The 24094-nt window shown below is 32.2% G+C and overlaps 1 protein-coding gene across 1 annotated transcript; it reads left to right on the forward strand.

The window, feature by feature from the left end:
* Positions 1-5744: 5744 nt before the first annotated feature.
* Positions 5745-23515, forward strand: LOC124361949 (ER membrane protein complex subunit 2-like). The gene is made up of 8 exons (XM_046816034.1): positions 5745-6003; positions 9434-9547; positions 10059-10209; positions 10350-10493; positions 12173-12329; positions 15673-15768; positions 20097-20194; positions 22534-23515. The coding sequence occupies exons 1-8, from the start codon at positions 5991-5993 to the stop codon at positions 22619-22621; spliced, it is 861 nt and encodes a 286-aa protein (XP_046671990.1). The 5' UTR covers positions 5745-5990; the 3' UTR covers positions 22622-23515.
* The last annotated feature ends 579 nt before the right edge of the window (positions 23516-24094 follow it).

Here is a 24094-nt window from a genome sequence, read left to right on the forward strand (position 1 = left end):
TTTTTGTAGTTATTATTTTGTTTAGAGTATTTTCCTTTACACAATATTAGATACAACACCATACTAGGCAGAAATTGTACTATATAAATATGGGCCCGGACCAGAATCTCTTTAGTAAATGGGTCCTGTGGGCTCAAGCCCATGGGTGTGAGGCACAGCACACATGATAAAACAGAGTGCAGGCAGTCGGCTGAACCTGAGTCTTGATTGTATAACATGCAAAACTTGTAACTATAAACTTTATAAATGCAACAAAGTGTGTGTAAGGTTGTGTTGTATAAGATAAAGATACAAATCACTCTTTGACTAACATATTCAAAGCTGTGTGAGTGTTTTTCTACACCTAGAATAAAGCTTTCGAGACAGCCCTTCCACTTATTTGCTATGGAATTCGGAAGAGAGTTACGATTAATTTTTACAAATCACTGCAATCTTGGCTTTCGTTATTGTCATACTTCCTTGGTAATAAAAGTGTAAAGTATCTGAATTATATATTTATATTAATAATGTAGTGTAAAGTAACATACATCTTTTATATTTATGTATTTATTAACGATTTTTTATTTTTTTTAACTGTTGTCAGACCAGTCCTATATGGATCTGAAAACTGGATATTAAATAAGAAACAGATAATAGTTGTTGAACAAAATATTGAGAACAGTGTACAGACAGACATTTCATAAGAAGAATGGAGGATCAAGCACAAATGGGAAATGAGGGAACTGAATACATAGCCAGATATTGTACTGAGACACAAAGTAGGAGGATTAGATGGACAGGGCACATCTTTAGGAAAGAGGGCAGCACCACGACAAAGACAATTCTGGAGAATAACCCAGAGAAGGCCTCTTGGACGACCAAAGGTAAGAGACAGTGAGACCAGGTGAAACAGAACCTGAGAAGATTGGGAAGGTGGAAAGAGGATGCTAGTTGTGCAGACATCTGACGACAATGTGTTGGCGAGGCAAAGTACCATCTGGGGTACCAATGGCCCCAGTAATATTTTATTTATAAATGTAATTACTCTGATTCATGATCAAAATTGAACACAATAAAACTAGACTTGTCCTTGTTCGTGTTGTAAATGCATGCTTTAAATGCCTATGGCCATTGGGTCACTTTTAGTAGGAATGGTTCCAGTGGAAGGGGGCGCAAATATCTTCGGGCCCATAACGTGTCACATGTTAACCTCGGCCTAAGCTTGCCTTGACTACATCTTCCATTCTGGTGGAATTAAATACTTATATGACAACAGCTGCTAACTGAAGAATTTACGTACTGGCACAGGGTGTTTTCAGACCCCACCTTGGTAAATCTAGACAACTAGAAGGGGTTAGCAGCAATACTGCAATTCTCAGTAAGTTCCAAGTTAAACCATGCGTGATCTTTTAAAGTGGTTTTAATCTGTTCATGTCACTTTGCTGCAGTGAAAATAGGGTTTGAGGTGCCCTAGGGTATCGTTAGACCTCCTCACTAGTAGATGTGTTTTGTCGTTGTTAGTACTTATCCATGTAACTCATTTTCATTGTAAAGTAATTTTTCTTATTCTTTTATTTTTTTCTAGTTTACATGGCTAATAGATTCAGAAGAGAAGAAAGTATGCTAGAATTAGGCAATTTTATAAAGATATGGAGTGAAGTTTTTAACTTTTTTATCGAGCCAGAATAAAACATGAAGAGGACCATATACGCGCTTCTGACAACGTCACTAATTCTGTTCCAGATGACAATAATCGAAGGAAATTCGATCTGCAATTGTAAAATAATAAGGCATAGAGCAACCTGCTATTGCTCTTGTTCCGAAATATGTCTGGTAGTCTGCAAATAATTCAGTCTGTACAAGTTCCATTGGAGGAAATACGGTGATTCCAGGTCAAATCAACAGTCATTTTACCTCACCTGGACTTTAATGAAATTTGATATACTGATGCGCCCCATTTAGACTAAACAAATACCAAATTTCAAAATTAGATATCCTCTAGCTTCAAAATTATGCCTCGTTAAAGTTGTTTATAAATCGCATAAAATCAACCTGTTTACGAAACTTAAACCACTTTAGAATCTCTCATCATAAAACTAGGTAGAAAATAGGTTTGATCCCTCAAACTGTAACACCCTGTTATAACCATATAACAGGGTTACATGGCGCAGGGATAGTGCGTCACGAACGGTGCCCTTGGGAGTTGGGTGCCTCCAAGCGTAAATAGACTTACGTGGTCATGCGGGGTTGAGTCTTACATAGGTTGAGTCCATGGACATAGAATCTGAAGCATGTGAACTGGGCTACAATCTCCAAGTGGGAAAAGAAGACACTCGGGTGGTTCTTCGGCGGAAAAGCCTTCGACGAAGGGACGCCTGACCACGCCTCCAAAGCAGCCAGATTGACAAACTGCTTATTCAACAGAGGAGGGAGTGGGGGACACCTTTAGGAAGAGTTTGACGGTCATGCTTTAGTCCCCGAAATTGTCATGAAAGGTACTTCTCGGAGGAGGAAGTTTCGGAGCTGCGAGGGCGCATGCTTGCCGAGGTTTTTTCAAGAGAGGGTGTGTTCTGTGGTTAAAGAGGTGCTTTCTTGCAAGAGGAGCTCTCGTCATGTTGTGTGGCAATAGCGAGACTAGGAACTAGCTGCGGGGTCTGGCTCTGGGGCATACAAGGGTACAACTGGAATCTGATGGTAGTAACCAGAAACGGATTCATAATACAGTAAAGCTGGACACATCTGCCGACAGTCTGGCTTCTGCGATTTTGGTGCATTTGATCTCAGTTGTTCTGTCATTATGAGAAGTATATCCAAAGAGGCCTGGTAGAGCTTTGAACTGGCCTCTTTGAGGAAAAAATCAGGGTTTCATTCAGAAGAGCAAAACCTTTGGGGTACTTTGGAGACCTACCATGAGGCTTTTGCACTCTACAGCCCTAAGGTTCGTACGGATAAGAGTTTGGCCTAAAAGAAACTCTGCACTGCCATTAATAGCGAGCAGGGTTGCCAGGGCTTACAAAGCTTCTGAGGGAGACGGAGTATTGTATCATTTGTACATTTTACCGGGAGTGTAAGGATAAAATCTGTTTTCAGTTAATGGGCTTGTTTAAGAATTTTTACAAGATGACGATTTCATTTTTTAATGGTAAAAACTGTTTACTGCGATTTTCTAGTTTTAAATTATTTCAAATTCCTTTTTATCACTTCTTTAAAACATGGATAATTGTTGTCCAATCATATGATCGTAGTTTAAGCTGTTTTGGGAAGTATCAAATGAATAACACTTTTATTGGTCGACTGAGTAGTTTCCGTAATTGATTGACATTGTAATAGATACAATTTTATGGTTATGCACAGCGAATAAATTTTTAACTACATTATAACACAAAAAATTAAGTTTTATGCAATCTTGTTTCAAACAGAATAAAAATTTTTCGGGTGGATTATCGGCCTCGGATAGAATATTTTCAGTGTTTAAGGATCCACTTAATTGAAATGTTCCATTCATTGCGGAATATGATCATATCAAGAAAATCTTTATCGTCATGGGGAAGTTGGCGTTTTAATCGTGAAAGACTCGTACAACATTTTTTCAGCCGCTGTCAGTCGCCCGGTACTTGCCCCTTTACAAAGACAGCGGCGGTTTCATCATAGGTGGATTAAAAAATTTACCGCACATGAGCTATTCAAATATTGCCCCCCTCAACTGAGAACTGCCGCCGTATAGCTAGTGTTATAATCTATGAGACGATATGGCAAATGCTTAAATCTGTTGCTGTATTTAACGTCGGATTTTGCTAACAGTAAGCAAAAGAAATATTACAAAAATTACATTACAGAAAAGTATCAAACATGTTATAATGAGTAAACTCTGACAATAACAAAAATACCTAATTTTCAAATGTAATTTATGAAAATGAGATGCTAGAAGATTTAAGTGAATGGCAACTCTTTTATATGGTAGCACAATCTCATAATTGCCGTACTCAATTGTTGTTATCTCACACTATTTCTGTGATGATCATTCATAATCCCTCCTGGATGCGCGATCTTTAGTCTTATAAAATCAAAGCTAACACTCATTTCTCCAGTTACATGAGATGATACTGTAACGTTGTGCGTAAACAGTGCATTGCTGCTATTGTTTATGCAGTATTTAAAAGCTATGTCACATGTATTTGTTTATAATTAAAATTAATTATTATAGAAAATAACTCAATTCATTGATGAACTCTTTACTGAAGATAAATAAATCGTCATATTATATCGAGTTAATCCGTATATGGAAGTAGAATAAAAATAGAATATATAATTTGATACAAAATACTATTATAATAATTTAACAACCTGTAAATTTATATGATACCATATTAAATCAACCCACTTGAGAAATAAACAATATTATTTGCACTATAGGAACTACAAAAAAAATATATTTAGAATTATAGCACACATTACACCATCTTCACGTCTACCTACTTTTAACATTCTATTTTAGCTAACAATTACTTGAAAAATAAAATATGCAAGTATACTCTCTCTCTCCCATAATTTGCCACCCCTCCCCCAAATATGTCAGCTTGGGCTATAGATTTTTCAGCGCATATGTAAATCCAGCCATGGGTTTCACACTGATAACGCCATAAACGAATATTCTACTTTTTGATATGTCAGGACAGTTTAGTCATATGTGTTCCGCTGATTCTTTTGTTTCTCCGCAGAGTCTGCATTCATCAGTCTAAGACCTACCTTCATAAGATGTTTTCTTAGGGGGCCATGTCCTGTGAACATCCCTTATATCAATCACATATCCTCCTTACTTTGCTCTAGGAGAGCTGCCTACCCTTTAGCATAAGGAAAGATAAACATTTTAGACTACCTTAGACCTGGATCCCTACTCCAATTTAAGGATCTAATCCTCTTTTCCCAATCTTTTACAAATGCTTTGCTGCAGGGGAAAGCTACTCCTACCGTAAGAGATATTGTATCTATTTTGGCAAGGGTATCTGCTTTTTCGTTTCCATGAATGCCCTCATTGCCCGGCACCCAACGTAGTGTAACTTTGTTCTTCTTCGCCAGTTCCACTAGAACATTCTTACATTCCCACACTGCGTTCGAGTAAAACGAACAGGCGTCAAGTGCCTTTAGTGCAGTTGTAGTGCCTGGTTATCAGAGATTAAATATTCTGCTCCTTTTGGCCTCTTTTGTATGAGTGTTCTGGTGCATGATTCGATTGCCATGATTTCCTCCTGGAAGACCAAAGCGTGTTTTCTTAGGGACACAGCTAAGTTAACTCTTGGTCCTTATACAACAAATCCTACCCTATAATCAAGGCGGTATGAGGAAAAAGTATTTTATATAAAATATTCTTTTAGAGTTTTGTAGAACGATCCCTACTCAGTATGTAAGGCACGTCAGAATAAAGTCCAACCTATTCACCATCCAATAATACAGCCTTCAGAAAATAGAAAGGCATTGTCGTTATTTATGCAATAAAAATTGTTAGGAAACGTTTCTCATCCTGATCACTAATAAAACCACAGGTTGATGTTTAGGTTAAAGGTTTTAATTATATTAAAAACTCAAAAATAAATCAGATAATTTACATTTCATAAAAGAAAATAAACACGTTTCCGAAATTTAATAGGTTCCATATAGTACTGTGGCTTTCTGGCTAGGTCGTTTAAAGTTAAAGTAAAATTTTTAATCTCTTTGTAATCGTCTGCATTGAACAATAATTGGTCTGCCTATATGCATGACTAGTGACTGCCGCTGCCTGTAGTCTGCATTTAACATCTGATACACTAAAATACATAATAAATTTATCATAAATTGTGACTGTGAGTCCATGAGTTGATAAATTAGTGGTTATGCTGCCAGTGATCGTGTTCTTGCACTTAGTAGAAACAGTGTAAAATAATTAATTGTTGTGTTAATATCAAAGTTAGGTTAGTTTTATTTGGAATTAGAATTAAAATTGTTTATTGAACATTTAGCTTAGGATATTCTTCGAAATGAGTTGGGCAGGTAAGATAAAATTACTGCAATCACTGAATAAATAAGTAATCATTATACACCAAAGAATTATATGAATTATAAATGTTTGCTTTGATTTATATTAGTAGAAAATAAGTAGGTAAAAAGTGTTGTATTTTTAAGGAGGTTCATTTCTAGGGCAATAACATTAAAGCATACTAAAGGTTTTTATGGGAAAACAGTCAATCTTACAAATATTTATTGATGGCCGCAGTATAATAAATCTCCATCATGACAATCAAATAATCAATATTTATAATTATGAAATCACCAATATTCATGAGGAATGAATCCTCCATATTAGTACTGAAACCAAATTATGTTATAGGTATTTAAAATTACAATATAGTTGGGCTGTTTTTATTTCTTAAAAAGTAATAATTTCATTATGAATAAAAAATTATGTAGGCAATTTATATTTATAAAATTTAACAAAACAAACAGTGTAACATTCAGCTACATTTTTACTATTTTGAAGGATAAACACGTCCTAAAACTTATGTCTTAAATAACACATGTAGTCTAAATGGCTATTGTAAGCGTATTGTATTGTAGGCTATTGTAACCTTTATAAGCGCTCATGTGATTTGAGAGGGATGTTTTTCTATCTTAACCAAAAGTGCGGAGCCTGCACTGGTGGTCAGGGGCATTTCTAATCGATACTTTCACATTTCAGATCATGTCCCAGATCGTCTAACTTCTTTGACTTGAGATCACGTTGGACGATCTGGCACTTGATCTGAGGTTGGGAAAGTACTGTCGGAAATGCCCCTTGCCATTAGCGAGGGCTTCAGTGGCACCTTCAGCACCACTCCACAATTCTGGTGAAATAAGAAAACCATACCTCAAGATAGTAAATAAGGTCAAGCTCAAATCACGTAACATGATGCTATTACTGAGAGTGAATCGGTTGGTAACAGGTTACTGGAACATATAATATCTCACCACATTATTTTGGTATAGGTTATTGACAAATAACAGTACTTATTTCTCATCTCTAGCGGCCATTACTCAAATATCATACATGATTTAACTTTGTATGATTTACTAAATTGGAATAGTAATGTCCAACCTAATTACATTATAGGCTTCTTAATTTTTCTTTTTTTTATGGTCGGAAGACGTGTCATGGCGATATGAAATTTTATTCTCAAGTGTAAACTAACAGAAACGTGGCTTATTTGGGTAAAATTTCCCTGATTTCAGCATAATTTTTATATTACAAACCTAAACATGATGCAACATCAGCAGCAATCAAGGTTTACCCACGGTTACAAGACCACATGACACCCAGCACAGATGTAGAATAAGGAACCCACAAGGAATAAGAACACAATCCAGATTGTTGTGTAAGAAGTTTAAATTCGGTTTCCAACCAGATATTACGTCAGATGTATGGGGCACAGTATGATAATCGGCTTCTTATTAAATAATTTAATTTTAATGTATGTCTGGTCCATTTTTGTTTTCTGTAATCTTATAGAAAATTGGTCAAGCATGTGTCTGTGCCTTGTACAATATATAATATGTAGCCTACATTAGGGTTTGATAATTACCTAAATTTTCTTAAAAAAAAAAACGTATTCTATAATTACTATAACTAAATTTGTCTATAGTTAAGTGGCCACCACAACAGTTGAATAAGCAAACCAAATTATCGAATACAAGTACCTAAACTATGAAATAATAGAACATTCTATTTATAATGTAGGAGAAGCTCTTCCTTTAGGAAAAACAAATTATTTATAATTATATACTGTTAATTATTACCAGCTGTTTTAATGTAATTTATTAAATTACAATGTTGATTAAAATTAATTGGAACAAACTAAAATCACGTGTATGGTATTTGAGTAATAGCCGCAAGTACAATAGTCATAAACATGTTATTTGTGGCACAAGCTGTTACACGTTTATTCTTCAAAATAATAGGAAATATGTTTTACACTTTGTTAATTATTACATTTCATAAATGCACATTTATAGTGTTAATTAATTGCTAAATAATTCTTTTTTAGACATAAAACCATAACCGAACCATACTATAATTTGAAATACCTATAACGTAATTCAGTTTGCATTTTCGTTGTTTATTATTCGATAGTTTAGATAACATCGATTAAGCGATTTGTCATGGTGACCGCTTATTATGCTACATCCGCAGCTTTAGAAATGTTTTCCAAATTGGAACTATTTTTACTGTAAAAGACAGACATAATGTCTTTTCCTGTACATGTACCCGTGAATATTTGAATAATCCTGCTATGGATATTTAGGTTCTATCTGCCATCTAACTTAAGAGTAGATTACATTTATAGCTTGTTCTAACATTTTAATTAATTGTATTTGGTACTTGCAACATTTCATGAATAATTCATTAAGTATTTAGTATAGTTGATAAATTGTCTTAAAATATTCAATTCTTGTCTTAAATTTTTTATTTATCTTCAATCACTAAAATATTTTTAACTGTCACAAATCAAAGTTACAAAATATTTTAAATTATTGTCACACAATCATTAATTCCAATAAAAAAGTTGTTTTATTCAGTAAAAGTTTCAAAATTCAAAGTTGGTCTCACTCACTTTTTCAGTTCATTTTACCTGGCCAGGTGCTAAGTTAGTGGATTTGATGTTGGTATTGGAATATTGAGAAATTACTGCCTCCATCAGTCTTCTGCTGCATTCAGTTTAACCTGTGTTAAGACCTAATTTTTTAGCTTTGCAGTTATATTCTTTAATTGATGGTTCAACACCAAAAACTAAAAGTTTAAATATGTTTCAAGTGCAATTGTTCCAATTGTAATCTGTTTGTGGACAACATAAATGAGAAGAAAATCTTTGGTAAAGAACTTATACATTTTGAACTACTTTAATTTTTCTATAATATATAAGCTTTTATCAAGAAACTAATTTTGAAATCCTAATTTTTTTGACGAATTTTGTTTATATCTGTGAATATAATTTAGATTGAACGTGTATTATTTTCACAACATACTAGTAATGTACATTTCCTGAAAAAACACTATAACAATGTAACCTACATTTATTAGACTGTCTGTAGGTATTTATTTTTAGCTTGCAAAGTGCACACACTGCACATACAATATGTAGGGTTAAGAGAGTAGGCTATAGTAAAATCATGCTGGTTCCAAATTTATCCTATTGTAGGATTTCCCACCACAGATAAGTCGTTTGTGATCCAGGAGACCACCTTTGCAATTTTGCACCACCTTCTTATTCAAAGGGAATCCCAAAACAGCTTGGACTATCACATCTTAATGTCCCTCCTGTAGTCTCTAGTATGTACATTTTTATTTTAAGGTGGACTATTCACACCAATACCGTTAGATGTAAGGCTGTGAAAATATTTATGAGTGAATTATTGCATGATAAAAATGAGATGATTTGAACTTTTTCAGAAATGAGAGACAAACTTCGTGTATGGAGGGAAGAAAATGTGAGGCAGAGTAGTGATCTTATCACAATGTGGGACACTGTGCTACAGGATAAAATGCATAAACTCGGGGATGAGCGTAAGTTAATTCAACTTGTTGGCATTGTACCTTCCACTCCTAACAGACTACAGTCAGCTTTTGCTGAGATGATAACATTGATATTTAAACAATAAAACATGGATGAACACACAAAAAAACGGGGGTCATTTCAGTTTTTGAATCCTTGACATTTGATGAGCCACACAAATTTAATACTAACTTAGCCTGTATAAAGATAGTTGGTGTCTGTAATATGGTATGTATGTGGTGTTCAGCTATTGCTTTGTGCACATTACAAATGCCATAAAATAGCTAAAGTTGCCATATATTTTTACTGTGTTTACTAATAGTAGATTTGGTGTATTGTTTTAAAAACAAAACTATCAAACTAGATGAAATTGTTTTTGTATTTTATGATTCCATCTTTTTGTAGCTAAATTTATTTTTGTCAATTTGATCTGTTTTAAAATTCAAAAGCATGTGTGATAATAACTATTTAATATAGGCTAGCTGTAATTTTGTTATACTCATGTAAGTATGTGTTTTGCAGAGTACGTAGTGTACGAGCAAGTATTCATTGCTGCCCTGGATTGTAACAGAATCGATGTTGCCAACGAGTGTCTGCACGCTCTAACTGCAGAGTTTCCAGATAGTTTGCGGATTTACAAATTACAAGTCATGAAACTTGAAGCTCAAGAGAGGTTAGTATTTGTATTAAGTATGGAGCACTGTATTTTGGTATTTACTTGACATAATAAGCATTATTCTTAGTAAATGTGTGTTTATGCTCTTTCTATAATTCCTGTAATTAAAATAATACAAAATGAATTGTGTTGATTAGGTATGAAGAGGCCTTAGAACTGCTACAAAACATCATCAAGAAGGACAAAACGAATGCAGCCCCGAGGAAACGACGGGTTGCGATTTTGAAGGCTTGTGGTAAAATACCTGAGGCTATCAAGGAACTCTCAGAATACCTGAAAAAGTAAGTAGGCATACAAGTTCCAAAAATTCTACTTTCAACGTAACAGCAGCTACAATTCGATCTGTTCTTAAGTTTGTTAATTTTAAAATTAAAAACATTCTTATATTATTTGTACATAAAATATAATAAAATCAAACTGATTTTTAGTTTTTAGAAAAATTTTATATGGCCTAAATAGCCCTAGATTTATTTAATAATCTACTTTTTGAAAAATCTGCACTTAAAAACTTGTATCCATGCTTATATGCAGTTATTTTTGCTATGTGTTAAGATGACACACTGATGATTCTAATCAGCGGAATACATAATATGGCTAAGTTGCTGGGCTATAACTACAATTAAGAAAAAATTCCTAGGGGCATATATCTTCAGCCCCAAGGACATTAGAGAACAGGAGCCCACAAATCTGATTAACTTCTGTGTCTCAGATTTTGAGGACATAAATATAAGTGAGGAAGGCGCAAAGGTCCTTTTAGGGCTAAGTGTGGGGACAGTCGTCATTTTCCCTAAATTTACTTCGGGATTATGTGGAGAATTAGTGTAAAGTATGCTCTTTCCGAGTTTATATTTGTTAATATTTACTCCTGTGTCTTTCTTGCACAAATGGATACCACTTTCCAGATGGCCCTTGTATATCAGTGATAAAATCTTTTAATATGTTTGTACAAATGTAATAAAAACATAGTTGAGCAATTTTAGGGTAGAAAGAAGACAATTGAGTGCAGGAAACTACTTCATTTGGACAAAACTAGTAATTTTTATTAGTTTAGATTGTAAAATATATATATATATATATATTTTATATATATATATATATATATATATATATATATATCAATTTATCAACAATGTTTTACTCACACTCTGGGAAGATAGAAAAAGTTAGTGATTTACAGGTACGATAGTTTCAGGTAATTGTTATGCAAATAAAGCAAATATTTGTTTAATGTTTATTTCTTTACATTAAACATACAAAACAGTATAAATTACATAAGTTCAACTTCATTAAATTTGGACATTTTTTGGTAAATGCATGACAACATCAACCTAAGGGGGCATCTTGACTGATAAAGAAAACAAACTTATAATAGTGTGTGCATTTATGTAAAAAATGTTACTTACAACACAATAGACATCAAATTACATAGTACATAATTATGACATAAAACACAGGATTTTTCACAACTGCCGTCGTGTACCCAATCGGGTACATATCAGGCTTTCGTAAAGAACGTCAGGCGCTCGATTGGGTACACGTTGCTATGCATTTCCTTATTGCGATTTAATTGTTGTTGGCTGTCATGATGGTTTGTTAAATGTTTTCCCGCACTTAAATAAATACCTTACTCTATCATGTATCCTGTGGGAAACACGATTGCAGAATTTTTAGGTATACCTTGGAGTACATGGAAAAACATTGAAAAAACATATTCAAATCTCTTTTTTTGTGCAGAATTGCGAACCCTGTATACATTTCTTGTTATACTTAGATATTTAATGTAAAAAATTACGGACTTTTGCCATTAACATTGAAAAATTTGATGGCAAATAAAAAAGTTCGGAAATAAGCCGTTGTTGTGAACGTGTTAATATACTCCAAAATACCTGGAAGTCCTCTCTTGTTGTAGTAAAATTATCCATTTTGAACACACCTTGACTTTACTACCTGATTGTAACAGATTCATGGTGGACCAGGAGGCGTGGCAGGAACTGTGCGAGCTGTACTTGAGCGAGCAGGACTATGCCAGGGCAGCATTCTGTATGGAGGAGCTGATCCTGCATAACCCTCACAGTCACCTGCTGCACCAGCGACTGGCAGAGATCAAGTACACACAGGTTGTTAGCCTCAAGCAACAGTACATTTTAATTTTTGGTGACCTACTGGGGGCCTTACAATCAATGTAAAGGGAAGCTGTTCTTTATTTATCAAATCCATATTTGAGGCTTGTATAAAAAATTATTTTGAAATATAATCACAACTTTTTGTTGTATTGCATATTAATACACTACAGAACATTCCAGGCCTAGTAGTAGGGGTTTTGGATACAGCCATACTGAGTTAGATATGCAGTCTCATAGCACCTAAAATCATGTGGCCTCCACTCCTCTTACACACTGAGTTGCTTATGTCAAAAGAGTATCCGAACTAAAATTTTAAAATAAATATTATAGTTATAAATATTGTATTGACTTGTCAACATGTTACAACTAATGTTGTAGATGGAGCTTATATTGGTTACTGATAACTTACTTACATTAAAACATAAAACCAATATTTAATACTTTTATTTTTTGTGAGGCCTTTCGATAGCAAGGCCTCACAAATAATAAAAGTATTAAATATTGGTTTTATGTTTTAATGTAAGTAAGTTAAAATGTTACAACTATGTAAAATGTTATATATAATCATCATAGACGTTTTTACATCATACACTTGCTAGAGCTTCTAGATTGAAATACATCTAAGGATTTTATGACATAGATTATAAACAATATAAAATAATAAATATAAAATTAAAACTGTACAATTGACAGATCTGTTAACCTCTTCTAATGATTTTTTAGTTTAGTATCACTTTAGTTTTCTTAGTACAGCATACACATTACTTATATTGTTCATATCTCACAAAAACTTTTTTAACATTCTATCTCAATCAATCTACATCAATCTAATAAATTCTATCTAACATTCTTGAAAAAATATATAGTAGTGTTAATAATAATAAGAAAAGTTCAGCAGTTTTTATAGATTTTCGTAAAGCGTTCGATCTTGTCGATCACAAATTATTATTGTTGAAAATGGAAACGATTGGAATAAGGGGGTTGGCTTTGCAATGGTTCACACAGTTTTTAATGGATAGAACACAAGTTGTGAAAGTAATGGACAAAATTAGTAAACCTGAAACAATAAAAAAAGGGGTTCCTCAGGGATCGGTGTTGTCTGCAATAATGTTCTTAATATTTATAAATGATCTTTTGGAAAAACAATATGATGGTGAAGTAACAGCTTTTGCTGATGATATAGCTTTCTTTTCTTCTAGTAACAATACACACACCTTGTGGAATAATGTAAATAACACTTTAATAACTGTGAGACAATGGTGTATTGACAATAAAATGATTGTTAATGTATCTAAAACAAAATACATAAATTTTGGCTCCACAGAACTTAATTTTGAAAGAGAAATAAGATTTCATTCTATGAAATGTGCTCTAAATATACAATGCAATTGTGAAGTAGTTGACAAAGTAAACTATTTTAAATATCTTGGAGTTATAGTTGATTACAAGTTAACTTGGAAAGAGCATATTGAAGAGTTAATTAAAGTGTTAAGAAGTAGTATAAGAAAATTTTACTATTTAAGAAATATGTGTGACATAGATTTACTTAGATGTCTTTACTACGCATTAATAAATTCAAGACTCCAATACGGTATACATTGTTGGGGAGGTACTTTTAAAACTCTAGTGAAAAGGGTGAGAACCTTGCAAAACCATTTTATTAGAATAATTTTATGTAAGAAAAAGCTGGAATCTTCTTTTCCACTGTTTGTACAGCTTAAGATATTGCCTGTCCAGCACCTCTATATGTTTAAAGTATTGCAAATATTTTATACGAGAAGTGGAAACAACCAAACTGAACAGGTACACCATAAATATAACACAAGAAGTAAATCATCCAACTTACTCAGAAAGCCAAAGGTCTTAAAAAGTATTTTACTTAGATCTTTTGTATTTATTGGACCACAAATCTTTAATCTAATTCCCGAAAAAATTAAAAGAATTAAATCTTTAAAACATATTTAAAAAAACCCTAAAAAGCTGGCTTTTGCTGGATGAGGAAATTATGCAGTTGACAAAGGTATTAAGTTAGAACTCTTTTTTATTTTGGTTTCTTTTCTTTAAACTCTTAAAAAAATTGATAACTGGTTAAAGATTTGTTATATATTTTGTTAAGTTTTGTTATTGTTATTTGGATTTGTTGATATTTCTATATGTGTTGTTAACTATTCAATTAATATATTTGTTTATTATACAACATTACATTATTTATTATAGAACATTTATTTACATTGTTTGTCATAGAGAGTTACAGTTTACATGTTTTAATATAAATAAATTGGTAACTGGTTAAAGTTTTGTTGTATAATTTGTTAAGTTTTGTTATTGTTGTTTGGATTTGTTGATTTTATATATGTGTTGTTAACTATATTTAATTAATTAATTAATTTATTCATTATACAACATTTATTTACATTATTTATTATGTATTATTATTATTATTTATTATACAACAGTTATTTACATTATTTATTATATTTATCTATGTGCACAAGCCCGAAGATATTATGTGTCAACTTGAGGTAGACTGAATAATTAGTTTTTAATTTTTGTTGCCTAACCATCGATACTGGATAATGATGGTTAGTGGAATTCCGAGACGAAAATGTATTTCTAATTTGTATGTACTTACGGAATAAATATCATTATTCATCATTATTCATTCATTATTCATCATCAAATGTTAAAAAAGACTATTATCATAGAAAACAAAAATGATTTTATATACTACAAAAAGTAACATTTAGTATTAAAACATAACAGAATACAAAAAACTAAAAGCTTTTAAATAAGCAGAAATTTATAGTTCGAGAAATAAAATATTAAAGTAGTATTAAAGTAAGCTGTTTAAAACAGTGACAATCTCTAAAAAAACATAACAAAGAAGCTTCAAAAAATATAATGTGCTGGCTGTTCACCGAAACCATTGCATTTTTGACTTAGGCAACTGATGAAAAGAATCTTTACTGTGTTAATCAAAACAAAATAAAGCTGGTAATCAGATTTGAATTTTGTTTCCGTTTTCACTGTGAAATAATACCAAGCTCCAGTTTGTTCTAAAATACATTCAAATTTATGGAACACTGATAAGATTTGCGATAGATGTATTAATAGTACTACAATGAACATGGTTAGATTCATGATTTTAATCTTAGTTTTTATGAAAAACTATAAGTTTTTCTAGATCTAATCTTGTGGTTATTTTTTATGTAGTATATAAAATTAATTATTTTATATTTCAGTGTAACTTAGGTTGAGGATATAAATCTTGTTTTAAAAGTACTTTGTTTCCAAGTTGGAATTAGTTTATTCAGTGAATGGTTCTCGTGTGTTGTAGGGGGGGTTCGAGAACTTGGAAATGGCTCGCTCACACTATTGCATGGCCATCAAGCTGAACCCCAACAACATGAGAGCCCTGTACGGTCTCTTTCTGGTGAGCTCTGATCATAATTCTTGGATTGACTCTGATTGTGAATACCTTAAGAGCCAGTTGTACTGGAGTGACAGCTATCTTGATTGTAACCCCATAAGAACAACGTTAAACCTCATTCACTTTTATTTTTAGTCAAAGAAGTACAGAAATGTCTTTTAAAGGCGTAAATTATACACGCCCAAGCGCTTTTTAGTTTCTTTAAATACTTTTATAGGTTGTTTTGATAAAATCTCAAACTTTTTTATACTTCATTGTTTCAATATTCATAAAGTGTGCACTTTATAAAAAAAAAGAAAAAGCGTTTCTTTTATATCTTTAAAGTGAGAAATCTCCCATAAAACTGCAATCCAAAAGAAGAGCATAAAACTGTATGAGACTTAACATTGTTCTTAAGGAGAAAAATCAAGGTCATTTTATTACATACTTTCATATTGAGGTATCAATCATTCACTAATAACACTTCACTCAATTCCAATATAAATATTTTCAATATATGTCATGTTATGTCAAAGAAAGAATTCAATCAAAATAATGCCTCTAATGCATTTAACCCTTTGCACTCGAGAGTAAAATTTGTGGTCACTACCAAAAACTCGGGCCTCTATTCAACAAGTACTGGCGAAAACCTTGGAGCCCTTTTTATCAATTTTGTAAAGGTTTTGTTAAAAAGTTGTAACTTTTTTATTTTAGCAGATAGAGTTATAATTTTGGTTTTGTTTTATTTCTCATAAAATTCTATATTGTAAAAAAAAATATATATTTGTAATTACCTTATTTTTAATACCTTTTATCACTTATAAAAAAAAGTTTTTTTGTAAAAATTAACATTTAGCTGTTATAACTGAAAAAAATTGCATTGACATTATATAAACTATTATTATTTATAGGTTCCTTACATAATTGTAAACATGCACATAAAATTTCATAAACTTACCTCTATAAACAAAAATGTTGTAGGCAGTTTTGTAATTTCCGACAATTTCCCCAAATAGTGAGTTATTTGTCAATTGATTGAATATTTACTTTTTTATATCTTTTTATGCTCGTAATACCGGTACTTTGGGATTATACCGACCGCACCAGTATGAAGAACACAAAAATATAAATTTATAGAAACAAACATGATAAAACGAAAAAAAAAAACTCTTTAATTACAAAATTACAAACTTACAACGATTACCGATGGGGTCAGATTCCGTTATATACCCCCAACGCTTAAACCTTTTTCAATAAACTAAGAACGTTATAAAACGATGTAGTTGAGTAACAGAACTAACATTCCATCAATCAACAAGCATTTCCAGCATATTGTGATCAGTATTTTTGCCGCTGTTATCTTATCTTTCTCGAGAATCCCGATTACGGCAGGCCGCGCGGCATCACATGATTATTTAAGTTTTTTGCACAGTACATAATTGCCTTTCCATTACAATTCAATTTATATTTCTGATCAGCCCCTCTAGAATATGATATTTTACTGATAGGTACTATCTCGAGGGATGTTTTTCTTTCGTTGACATCAGCGCGCTGATAGCCGGAGGCACTCGCATTTTGGGTGGCGGAGTGTGATCAAGAATAAAAACAAGTTTTGTGTGTTTTTTCAATAAAGAGTTTAGTTTTTTGTTTGGTAATGTTTGTTTTTGTTGAATTTTTGTGTTTGGAGAAATGAAGGGGTAAAACACGGAAGTACAACAAAGCGACGCACCAGCTGAACGGGCGGCGAGACTCTGCAATCACGTTATCTACTATACCACTCGACTTTGACCTCTGTCTGAGGAAGGGATGGAATTGCGATAAGACAATTCCTGTTTTATATTGACGAAATACTGTTCTACGCTAATCTAGTAATCAGTAGAAGCAAAATGTAAAATAACGATTCATATCTGGGTGTGGTCGGTATAATCCCAAAGTACCGTAATACCTCCCTCACTTTCACTTTTGGCATCGTCAGATGATTCCGAATCTTATATGTTACTGACAAAAATATCACTCAGATTGTCAACATAACCTTATTGACTGAAATAACTTATCAAACTAAACAAAACAATGAAGAGATCAGCTGTTGAAGTTGTGATCAAATCAGCTGACGAAAATGGTGAAGTTGACAAACCTCTACAACACAATGTAAAACTGCAAAATCACCGCTATAGAGCATAAAGGTTTACTACATTTTTACATCCAACAACTATTCAGCTTGTATATATCGCAAATTTACCGCATTTGGATAATTTATAAAGCCAGTATATAGGATTTACCAAACGTCCGACATTTCGGACGTCCGAGGTTTAACAGCAAACGTCCGAAATGTCGGACGTCCGAGGTTTTGGCCAAAACAACAATGTCCGATATTTCGGACGTCGGAGTGCAAAGGGTTAAACAGTTGTATTATTTTATTTCTATGTTACATTTGTAATAAATTATCATTTAAAAGATCAAATAACTATAGTCTACACTAGATTTTATTTTCAGTCAAGTACCAAGTTTCTACCAATTTTTTCGTTATTGGTCTGATACAACCCACTGTTCTACTACATCAGATAAATTCATAAAAAGGTAGAAAAACACATTAATTAGCATGAGTCAATTTTATTAGTTATTTCATTGTGTCGCTTAGCAACTGAAAATGGGCAAAAATTTTAAACTGTGCTCTTTTTTCTGTAAATATAAAAATTATTTCCATTTTTATTTCTGAACCCCATAACAATATCAATTTTTGTATTCATAACTAATTAAAGTTCCTAGAATTTGGCTATTTTTGACTTTAAAAACCATCTTATATTTTATTATAATGCGGATACTGTTATGAAATATATTTTACACATGTCAAATACTAAATACAATATATGTTTGATTTTTATATTATAATTATGTAGCTTTATTCTCTTATTCTTAAAAAGAAAAATAATATACAACACTTTATACATATACTAAATAAAGATTCTTTATGAAATTTACAAAGGGACCCTCCTGGAAACCTACAAAAATCAACGTGCACTGAATTTCTGATACGACGCTTCCTGAGTTAAATTTCATAAGAATTAAGAGAATCAGTTAATCGTAATATCTTTATTTAGAAACTAGACATAAGATATAGATGAATAGTGTCACAAGTTAACATCATATTAACCCTTAGTGCGCCGCCGCTCCCACGCACCGTCGTTCGCTAGACCGCCAGACGTTTAAGCACCGCACAGATTGAATACCGCGATGGCAAAATCACCCGTTTTTGCATGGTCACATATTAAATTACATAACTTTTGTAAATTCTGAGCTAGCCTTTTAGTTTTGGTTTTGTTTTTGAGGGGAAGAGATGTACTTTCAGTTGATGTAAAAAATTACAGTTTTTTTTTCTACATTTGTTTAGTAGTATGTATTCCTGTCGTAATTTAAAAAAAAATCTTAAGTTTGAGGTCCAAAAACACACTGAATAAGTAACTTGGACTCAAATAATGTTTTTTAACCTAAAAGTACGTATTGTTTTGAGCATATATTAAAAGTTACAAATATATTCCACAGAAATTGCGTAAAATAATGTAATTTAAGTAAAATTCAAAAAATTTCAAAAATTCCGCTGTAGGATGAAGATACACTTGTTACTATAGAAACAAGTAAATATCAATATTTTATAGTTGAAATGAAGCAGAGCAATACAATTCAAAGTTGATATAATTTATATATTATGTTTAAACTATAAGGACAAAGGTGTAAAGTTCACAGAGCCACTATAGTGGCCCGCGGCGCTCAAGGTACCGCATACGGCGAGCCACTATAGTGGCCCATGGTGGTCAAGGTACCGTACATCTCAAGCCACTATAGTGGCTCACGGCGGTCAAAGGGTTAAAGTTTATGTTCCAAGAACTAAAACTGATTTGTAATTGTCACTAAGCAATGCCTGAATTCCTCTAACAAAAACACATGTATTGGAGAGCCTGTGGCTGAGTGGTCTAGGATGTCGGAATGTAGGTCTGAGTTAGAGATAGCACAGGTTCAAATTACTGTTGCACTTTTGTATTGTTGATCTTTTACTGTAAGGACTCTCTCTCATTTGTTCTGTTTGATAAGATATCTGCACAGGCCAGTGGCCCATGAGGACGAGCAGAATAAGTCTTAAAACGGAACCAGGCACTCCTTAAAAAAAAGTGTATCTAAGTTTACCACTTATTTAGATTGTACAGAGTGGCAATATAATCTTGACATAGGGAATATGTTAATTGTCAGAGGTGGATACATTAAATAGCTACTAGTATTTTTAATGAAAGCTAAGTTTTAAGCTTCAGTTGTGCACAATAGTTTTGAGAGATATTAACACAATATTAAACATATTTCAGTGTGCAACCAACATTGCTATGTCACCTAAGACTACATCAGCCAAGAAGAAAGAAGCAAACAAATTGGCTACGTTTGCAATGAAACAGGTCACAGACAGGTGAGTATACCCAGGATGTTTTGTTTGGATTTGGATGTTATTTTATCATTAGCATTTATATTTGATTATTAAAGGAGGAAACAATTTATTTTGTTTCTTTGTATTTGTCAGTATGTTTATATTGCCGGAAGTGACGTGAGACAAATCTATGTACATAGGCAGACAATGCTTCCCCTTTTTATGCATTCATTGTTATTAATAACCACAAATTATTTAAATTCCTGGTTTTAGATACATCACTAGAAACAAAAATCAGTTAAAAATAGAACAATTTAAGTTAAACATTTCAAAAATTCAAATCCCTACCTTGGTCCTACTTATTGTTGAACTCTTTGCCTCTTGACATAAAAACAGCTTCAAGATAACAGAATTTAAGACATTATATGGCCGGAAAGGCTTTTTATAGTTTGCATGAACCTCTCGCAATTATTTGAATAACTAATTAACCCTTAACTGGAATCACTTGAAAGAGTAACATAACATACATAATAAGTCTGAGGGACACCATTATGTACTTTAGGTATAAACAACACAAAAAATAAACATTAATGAATTTTAATCACCTAAAATACTAAGAGGACGTAATTTTGAGATGTTTGAAAATTAAATATTTCAAGTAGTACACTGAATTTTATGTACATGAAAAAATGAGGTAAAGAAAATTTTAAGTAAAACTGATAAATATACAGTATCCAAAGTTTCATGCGTGGTAATAAATCATTGTCATTATTTTTGTAGCTTTGAAGTAAATATTAACAAAAAGATAATTATATACTGTAATAATCACATTACCTTATAAGGTTTTCAAGGCATGAGTTTATTTCTCTTCATTGAAACACTTTTCACAAATTTTTTAGCACATTCCAGTCAAAAGGTTGCTCTACACTGCTGACAAGGATATTTTTCCTCTTAAATTATGGGAACAAGTTTAACATGTTTTTCGAGTTTGAAAGAACTCAGGTACATCTCTTGGCTTATCTTTAATTTAAACTATCCTTCATTGAAAGCTTCAACTCACAGGGAGGCAACAAACATCTTACGTCTCTAAGACATAACTAGGCAAAAAATATTTACTTCAAAGGGTAATGAACATCCAGTTACGACACCATGTGAATTAAAAAAATAATTCTACTTAATTGAAAGGTAGAGTGATGGACAGTATCGAGATACAAGAGTAGGGATTTTGGAGGGGTATTAGTTTTTGCGTCCGTGTCTCGAGACGTATGGTGCCAGTTAAGGGTTTAATCCTCTCCCAATCGAATTACCTCGACTTCTATCAAGAAATTTCTAACATTCCAGCTGTAACTAACAACGGAACCAATAAAGTATGTGTTTTCAATGGATCAAAGATATACTGTGTCCCATGGAGAGCTTGAAATGTTTGATTTTATATTACTTGCCCATTTATGTACCAAACATTTTCAAACTACACAATCATTAAATAAGATTTAAAATATTCTTTGAAAATTTCAGCTCTCTAGCAATTGTTAAAATAAAATAGTGGCATTTTGAAAAACTATACTTTAAAAACAGTGATTTCGGTTTTGTAAAATTATTTATTGTCATATTCTAGAGAAATAAAGCATTTCAATCAGAAAATTAGAACATAGCCTATTAAAAAATCAACAATTAGAGTCCACAATTATCAACCCACAGTAACACACTGATAACAGTGCTTAACAAATGAATCGTAAGCTCTTACAAAGAAACTCTGTGGTATCCACTTCCAGTTTCTAACAAAAGATTTTTCCACTTAGTTATTGATAGGTGGATTGCTTGGTGGTTCAACTCCTCGGTAGGCAACCTGAAATTGTCTTAATTCCTTCTGTAATGTTGCCAAAAGCAATAGCCCACGCACAACACTTCACTTTTTGTTCAACATTAAAAGCCATTTCTCGAACTTCAATATCAGTAAAACTGTAATGGAGGAGGTTAGGTTATGTTTTTATAGCACAAGCAATATTCTTCCATCAAACAACTGTTTTCAACAATGAGCGTTATTAAACAGCTGTTCTTTAAAACTACAATGCAGTAATCAAATCAGGTAATTCAAAAAATGAATTTTTATAGGAAGCAAAATGATAAAATTTTCAATACGTCACCATTTTGTTTCTACAATTGTTAGGGAGCTTTAATTTTCACAGAGTATTTTTAAAACCTACTTTATTAATTGCGTAGAGTTTGAAAATGTTCTGTGCATAAATAGGAACGTTTAAACCTCTTCGTGGGACACTCTATTTATCTATGCTGTGAATCCCAGGTTATTGAGAACTTATTTATAAAAATACATATCTTATTTTGACGATTCACAAATGAACGCTTACTTATTAATGCTACAGGTATCAGGAGAAGTGCTCTAAGGGTGATCAGGTGGCAGCCCTCGAAGGGCTGGTCAGCTCTTTGCAGATCTCATCAGCAGCATCGTAAACTCTGGACCAACACCACATAACCACCGTACTTGTGCACAGATCATATCTGTGTATGAGTTCACTACATTCAACAAAGCCGTGCAAACAAACTTAAAGTAATGTTGTATTCTTTAAAATACTATTGCATATTGATTGATGTTACAAGTTACTTTAAGGATTAGAAATCTCATTTTGTTGTTAATTTAATAAATACTCTTAAATGACCATGTTTAACTTTTGGATTTTACCTAAAGAACTGAAACTTAAAAATTTGTATCAGTAATTACTTTAAGGCAATACAAACTAATTGCATGGTGGGTTTATTTAAAATGTATTGTTTCAGATTTTAAGTAGATTAAACACAGTATTACATGTTTAATGGTGAATTTTATTTAATATGGTACTGAATGGTTTTATAAATAAATTGGGCACAAATAATAATAATGACCCAGATTGTGTCCCCCTTCAAGGTTGTTTGAAGAAAAGCGCTCTTGCATTTTAATTCAATGTATAATAATTTTTCTAAACTGTGTAGGAGAACACAACTATCAACACATCATTCCTATTATGAAAGGTGTTATGTAAACCATTTTTGTAGTTAATGAAATTTCTATGAAGTAATTTCAAGTTGGTTGTTATCAAATGAAATCTAAGAAAAATTAAATGATGTTTATCAATTTTATTGTTTGTATCTTGAATCACAACCTGTGTGGAAGTGTTTGTTAACTTACGTGTTTATTAATTTTTATTAAAGAAAGCATGTTTTGTTATGTTTCTAGTGTGTTTTAATGGTTAAAGAACAAATTTATTTTATAATTTATATGAATGATATAAGTAATACACCTGTTACCTTTGTTAAGATTTATTATTATGGTTGTATGAACAGTATAAAAATACACTTTTAATCACATCAGATTTGTGTTGTTAATACCCATTTTATATGATTCAATAATTTTACTGTCCCTCGTGTACAAGTCCATAATTATAATATAATTAATATTAAAGTTATTAAAATCTTACTATTTATAGCTATGATGTAATCTAGACAAAAATGAATATAATTTATAAAGATCATTTAAAAATAAGTTTTTAAAGGAAAAATTCATGTCCATAAGTCAGTTAGATCTCAAGATATCATGCAGACAGACAGAAATAAATGTTTTCCAGCCCCTTGAGTGGTAGGTTTCACTAACGCTCAGCCAATAAGAGTAATAACACAAACCAGTACTATGTGAAAAACATTAAAGCTTTTAGTATGCATACATTAGTGATCATAATATCTAATGTAAAATATTATCCAATTTAGATAAATAAATCCGTAAATAAAATTCATTTGAACAAGTTTTTATAAGTGTATAAATATTTATAGATTGATTTTTGTATTTCTATATTTGGAGCTGCTAATTACTCTAAAAATAACTTTCTGCATAAAAACAGTAAAAGAATTCAGTAAAACAACATAATTTTAGGCACAAATAAACCGTTGAGAGGT

This window comes from Homalodisca vitripennis, chromosome 5, assembly GCF_021130785.1.
Source record: "Homalodisca vitripennis isolate AUS2020 chromosome 5, UT_GWSS_2.1, whole genome shotgun sequence".
Taxonomy (NCBI): Eukaryota; Metazoa; Arthropoda; class Insecta; order Hemiptera; family Cicadellidae; genus Homalodisca; species Homalodisca vitripennis.

Coding starts and splice junctions, on each gene's coding strand:
- LOC124361949 (XM_046816034.1), top strand. Junction 9,548..10,058: donor GCATAAACTCGGGGATGAGC/GTAAGTTAATTC, acceptor TGTGTTTTGCAG/AGTACGTAGTGTACGAGCAA. Junction 10,494..12,172: donor CTCTCAGAATACCTGAAAAA/GTAAGTAGGCAT, acceptor TGATTGTAACAG/ATTCATGGTGGACCAGGAGG.